This window comes from Camelina sativa, chromosome 12 (assembly GCF_000633955.1).
Source record: "Camelina sativa cultivar DH55 chromosome 12, Cs, whole genome shotgun sequence".
Lineage (NCBI taxonomy): Eukaryota > Viridiplantae > Streptophyta > Magnoliopsida > Brassicales > Brassicaceae > Camelina > Camelina sativa.
This window is the reverse complement of record NC_025696.1, coordinates 5839965-5846646: the sequence shown is the minus strand read 5'-3', so window position 1 is coordinate 5846646 and position 6682 is coordinate 5839965. Positions and strand designations below refer to the sequence as shown.

Below are 6682 nucleotides of genomic sequence, written 5' to 3'. Positions count from 1 at the left end.
TGTAACATCCGTGAACCGGAATCCCGGTTTGGGAGTTGCATCGGTCGATGCATAGGGTGCATCGGTCGATGCATGTTCAATTCTCTGCGTTTTGACTTAAGTCAAACGCTGCGTTTTGGGGAAAAGAGAAAGGGAAAACCCTTAACTCGTTTTCTTTTGGTCTCATTCGTGTTTGGCCGTTTCTGGGAGAGAAAAGAAAAGAGAGAAAAGTTCTTGAGAGTTCTTGGTGATTTCTTGGAGAGTTGGGGCGTTCTTGTAGAGATCTGTAGCTGGGATCGTTGTAGGAGCTTCCTAGAAGCGTTTTCTTGCTTGTTTGTGGTTCAGATTCGTCTTGGCAAAGGTAAGTGCAGGACCGTGGCTTATCTAAGCTAGAGGATTCAGTAATTTGCCTGTTTTGTGTTGTTAGACGTATTAGATGGTTGCTATGGACAATAGGAAGCTTTCTTGTGGCTTGGGATTGAGTTTTGTGGTTTCAGGAACGAAGATCTGGCGAGAAGCTTCGGGGAAATCACGGTGCTCGACGTTGCGTCGATCAATGCATATCTTGCATCGGTCGATGCAAGTGCGAGGACGGCGCGTAAAACTCTAGGGTTTTCGTGTGCGTCGAGCATGCGTCGGTCGATGCAGACTGGGTATCGGTCGATGCAAGTTACACTTGCATCGGTTGATGCAGCTTCTGTATCGGTCGATGCTTCCCCAGTTGGCATCGGTCGATGAATGTGTAGCGTCGGTCGATGCTAAGTCCTGGTTTGTTATTGTCGTTTGTTGATTGTTGTGTGATGATTATTGATACTCTATTGCTTGTGTGTATAGCCCAGTAGATGGGAGGATTGCAATATGTGATTGTTGTGCAGGTAAAGGCAAAGTGTAATCGTGGAATCCAGGGGATGAAGAGGAGGATGTTCTAGGGACTCGGTTCTATGTTGTCTGACTTGTTAGGTTGCTAGAGTTGGGTCATTAGAACGTTGCTAGGTTGGGGGTTCTATGATTTCTGTTGTTGGGTTATTGATTATGTTGAATATTGGTTATTTATATTTCATTGGATTATTTATTGGATATTGTTTGATATTGGTTATTTCCGCTGTTGATTGTGGTTAGGTGGCTAGTGGGTATGGGACCACTAGTTGTAGTTTATTATTATATTATATTATATATTTATTATTTATTATTATTAAAAAAAAGAGTCTGTTGTTAAAGAAAGTGTCTAAAATCATGATCCAATAACATAATAATTGAACTCATTAACAATTCTAGATTCTTTTGTTTTAATTGAATAACACAAAATTTTTAATGATTTTATAAAAGTCTGAATCCAATAACCCAGATTTTTTAAGATTTTAAATGACTTTTTACAAATCACAAACTAATAACACTAAACTTTAACAGAATTTAACAAAATCTTGATCTAATAACAACAGATTCTACATACATTTAAAATCTTTAAAACTCTATTCAAATCTTAGGGGGAAGTATTGGTTTAGGATTTAGAAAGAATTTTAATGACTTTATGTTTTTAAAAATCTTGCTGATTTTTAAAATCATAGAAAATCATAGAAAGATTCTATAAGAGATTGTTTAGTAAGTTATTTTAAATCTTGCTGATTTGTTTTTCCTAATCTTGTAAAATCTTTCATAAAATCTTTCAAAATCTTTCTATTTGATGAAAGAGTTTTCATGACTTTTGTTATGAAGGAAATTATATAAAATCCTAAACCAATAACACAAAATTTGAATTCATTAACAATCCAAGATTCTTTTGTTTTACTTGAATAATATAAAACTTTTATTGACTTTATAAAACTCTTAATCCAATAACACTAGATTTATCAAGATTTTAGATAACTTTTTACAAATCCACAATCAATAACACCAAATTTTCAAAGAGTTTTAAAAAATCTTGATTGAATAACAACATATTTTACATAACTTTTAAAGTCATTAAGATTCTTTCTAAATCCTAAAGCAATACCCCCTCCTTAAACCAATAACCCCCACTTAGTAATTTAAAATTATGATTAGTATTATCTTTTTATATACATATAAGAATTATCTTTTATATTTATTAAAATTGCTTAAATTTTTTATTTCTTATAGTTATCTTCTTAACTTTAAAATTTGTTGAAACAAAGTTTTAGTATAACACATGGCAAAATATTTAATCTTTATAATTGACAACAATTTATTTGTTTATATAATGATGAATATCTAAAATCCTTTTTCTTTTATGATTAATTATTGATAGTATAATTTTATTAATTATGGTATTATATAAATTAATTGTATAGTTTCATTAATTATTTTCTTATAGAATTAGTAATTTAAAATTATGATTAGTATTATCTTTTTATATACATATAAGAATTATCTTTTATATTTATTAAAATTGCTTAAATGTTTTATTTCTTATAGTTATCTTATTAACTTTAAAATTTGTTGAAACAAAGTTTTAGTATAACACATGGCAAAATCTTTAATCTTTAAAATTGACAACAATTTATTTGTTTATATAATGATGAATATCTAAAATCCTTTTTCTTTTATGATTAATTATTGATAGTATAATTTTATTATTATGGTATTATATAAATTAATTTTATAGTTTCATTAACTATTTTCTTATAGAATTAGTAATTTAAAATTAGGATTAGTATTATCTTTTTATATACATATAAGAATTATCTTTTATATTTATTAAATTTGCTTAAATGTTTTATTTCTTATAGTTATCTTATCAATTTTAAAATTTGTTGAAACAAAGTTTTAGTATAACACATGGCAAAATCTCTAATCTTTAAAATTGACAACAATTTATTTGTTATATAATGGTGAATATCTAATGGTGTTTATATTTGCTTTTAGCTGCTGGTGGGTTTGTCCAAGTTTCATTGTTTTTACTGATGAAAGTTTTAATCTTTTCAGTTTGATTCAAGTTAGTGGGTGATTGATTATCTACTTTGGTGGTTGATGCTTGAGATCTCTTATTCAGATTGATCACGCCTGAAAGGTTTATCTAAAATTTTGTTTTTGGGAACGATGGATATGATCAACGTTCTATCAGATGATATTATTTGCCACATTCTATCTTTCCTTCCGTTAAGTGAGGCTACTTCAACATCTGTCCTCTCAAAGCGATGGCGTTATCTGTTTGCCTACAGAACCAATCTTCATTTAGATGATCAAGAAGTGGGTGGAGGACAAAGTTTCATCGATTTTGTGGATAGAGTATTGTCCGCGTCTGGCAATTTCCACATGAGGAAAATCTCAATAAAATGCCTTAAGAGTATCGACGCGGGTCATGTCACCCGCTGGATGACTGACGTGCTGAAACATGGTGTCTTACATCTTGATATAGACGTAAGCCCCAATAAGCGCATCTTAGTGCCTCTGGAGATGTTCACTTGCAAGACATTGGTTGAGCTTAAACTCTCCGAAGGATTTGATGCTCTGATTCCTGATGATGTTTCTCTTCCATCACTCAAGACTCTGTGTCTTACTGAGGTCTATGCTTTTGAAAAGCTTATTTCTGCTTGCCGTGTGCTTGAGGAATTATTCATTTCTGGCAGGAGCTGGCAAAGTCGAAAATGCTGCAGCACCTTGTCTTCCTTGACCCTTAAGAAACTTACTATTATTCTCTGTAATCGGCTTTTGGAATATTTAGACCTAGGTTTAGATACACCGAATCTTGCCTACGTAGAATACTCTGATAAATTTCCAAAAGACTGTCCTTATCCTTATGTGCATCTTCCTTCCCTTATCGAACTCGAACTTCGTGATAATTTCCATAGTGCTAATAGCAACCCAACAAATCTGATTAAGGGGTTACGAAACGTTGAGACCTTGGAGTTATCTGGTGCTAGTACTTGTCTGGTAAAAGAATGATTTCTTTTTCCTTTCATATTATTTGCATGGAAGCCAAAAGTTTAGGAGCCAAAATCTTGTTAATATTTTATTTTGTGTTTCAGGTATTCCATTATTTCCGTGAAGCAATCCCAGTGTTGAGCAAGCTGTCTCGTTTATCTATTACAGTTGATTCATTCTACTACCGTTGGGAATATCTGCCAATACTTCTAGAAAAATCTCCGCATCTACAGACCCTCGTCCTGAAGGTATAACCAAAGCCGGCCTGAAAGCTTATTGGATAAACTCAGGTCGCTAATATTCCCCTCTTTCTTGTTTCAGGGTCCAAATTACGACCGTCAATATGAACAAGAATTTGGACATTCATGTCCTGTGAAAGTATTGAAGATAACTGAGTATGGAGGAAAGAGTGGAGAGCTAGAGCTTATGAAACATTTGCTAAAGAAACTATCATGTCTTGAGCTTGTAAAAGTTCTTGTTTATGCTATAAACGACGAGGAAAAGTCCCGAATCACCAAAGATCTGCTTATGGTTCCTAAACCGTCCAGTTGCAAGATCCAGATCAAGTTTTGTGAGAATACTAAGTAATAGTACCAAATGGGCTTTGCCTTTTGCGATGATGTTTTTTTCTTTTTGCCCCTTCTATGGGGGTTTATGTGTAGATAAAGCACCAAAAGGTAAATGCTATTTTCTGTTAAAAATAATTATTATGTTTCCATCTAATTATGACTATATTCTTGTATTATCTTAATTCGTAAGTTTAATTACCACGGTCCACGACTAGTGTAGTTCCCCTAACGAACGTTCCATTTGTCTCTGTCTCATCTCGGATATATGTTGAGAGATTAATCGGAAATGACATTAGACGTGGAAGCAAAATTCTTATTAACAAGTGTTTGCAAACTGTAAAGTACTTTTTATATCGTTTGCCTGAACATAGAGATGATGATTATCAAAAGCGGTGGTTGTAGTTTTCACTAAGATCAATATCTAGAATCACAATTTTGCAATTTATTTTATTTGATGTTCCCTTATTTACGTTTTTCAATTAGAAATATTTATTTAATTAATTATTTAATTTTAATTATGTTTTTTAATAGCAATTGAATGTAATTTTTACATATTTTAAAGTTAGTTTTATATTTATACTTCCTAATTAATATAGTAGGATATAAGCTAGACTGCATAAATTGAATTTAATATCTTTGCTGAATTTGATCGAAGAAATGGGATTTGTTGCCATGATTTGTGACAAGATTTCAACCGATAAGTCTAACAGTTCCTATATTAGGGGAAGTCCGAAATGTGAGGTTAGATTGCACGTTGACTGAACTAATTGAGCATCTATCTATATATCACATATTTACCTTAGCGGGAACGAAAGTTTCCATTTTTTATTTTTTTTAACTCACCTGTCGTCAATATAAAAGAATTTAGATACCTTAATTAAGAATCAATAGAGAGAGCGATTCATATTAAGTATACATACATAATGATTAGTTGAATCTGCATTTTACATTTATGTAGCCGAAATACAACTAAAATGATAGAGGATATCATTAATTCACAAACATAAATGGTATGTCCAATTTATGGAATTTCCTATCACAGAACAAAGATGAAAACAACATTTTCATCATATATATATAAGAGACTTTCTAAATTTAATTTTAAGAGAAAGGAAAAAATGGAATGAGTAAACTAATATTGGGACATACAGTATATCATATCTCAAACAAATCAACAATGAAGTACAGCCAATCATCAATCATTACCAATTGATAACACACGATACTCTCATTCCAAGTAATGCCAAATCAACAGTTTGTGGTTCAAATAATCCAAGATTTTACCAACCTACGTCGTTTTAATACAGTACTGAAGGTACTATTTTTTTTTTTTGGATGATTCTAGTAGTGACTCACATGAAAGCCTGAGGCAACAGAAGAGTACATAAACAAAAATTCCTGAAAAGCTCAAATGCCTAGTATAACCAAGGAATATAGCTAGAGGCAGAGATATATATCCAATATACACTCAGGTTGTACGGAAATCACCGGTGAAATAGATAACTAGAGATATCATATTCAAGAAAGCGCTAGGCGTTACAATGCTTAGCGCCTAGAACGCCTAATCGATATTTAAGTGGTTTAAGGCAGTTTAGATGTTTACAAAATATGTATAATTTAAAATTTATGCAAATATTCTATCAAAAAAATAATAATAAATAGATACAGTATTATTTCAATTCATTTTAAATAACATATTAAACATTTATAATTATGTTTATGGAAATAAACCTTATAAATTTAAAATTTGTAAAATTTGAAAAATACACTAAAATGATAATATTACAATTTTAGGCGGTCAAAGCGGTCGTCTAGGTAGTGCTATAGCGCCTAGCCCCTAGACGGGGCAGAGGCAGACGCTTAAAACGTTTTTTCGAACACTGATCATATCATATGTAATCACATGCCATCGTTGGTGCCACTATATAAACAAAAATAAAAATGACATGAACATAGCCTACCGTGGATGAAAAGTAATCTGGGGAGAACCACCACCGATGAAGACAGAGATGAGGCCGTTGCGAAACTCCACCACAACAATAGCCAAATAGAAAAGCCGTTTGTAACTATTCGACACTTGTGCTAGTTTTTAGGGTTTATTTAATAGTATTTAGACGTTTGTCTAAAAAAGAAAAAAATAATAGTATTTAAACTTTTCGGTACCCAAACTCCTAATTGTTTCCAATTTTGGATTCTTAATTTTGAGGGCTTTATAAATTTGACTTATTTGTGTGCATAAATATTAAATAAACCCC

General features: G+C 32.0%; 1 protein-coding gene across 1 annotated transcript; it reads left to right on the top strand.

Moving 5' to 3' along the window:
* LOC104733227 (F-box protein At4g22280-like) lies at positions 2700–4557 on the top strand. The gene is made up of 3 exons (XM_010452823.2): positions 2700–3867; positions 3963–4106; positions 4180–4557. The coding sequence occupies exons 1-3, from the start codon at positions 3034–3036 to the stop codon at positions 4444–4446; spliced, it is 1245 nt and encodes a 414-aa protein (XP_010451125.1). The 5' UTR covers positions 2700–3033; the 3' UTR covers positions 4447–4557.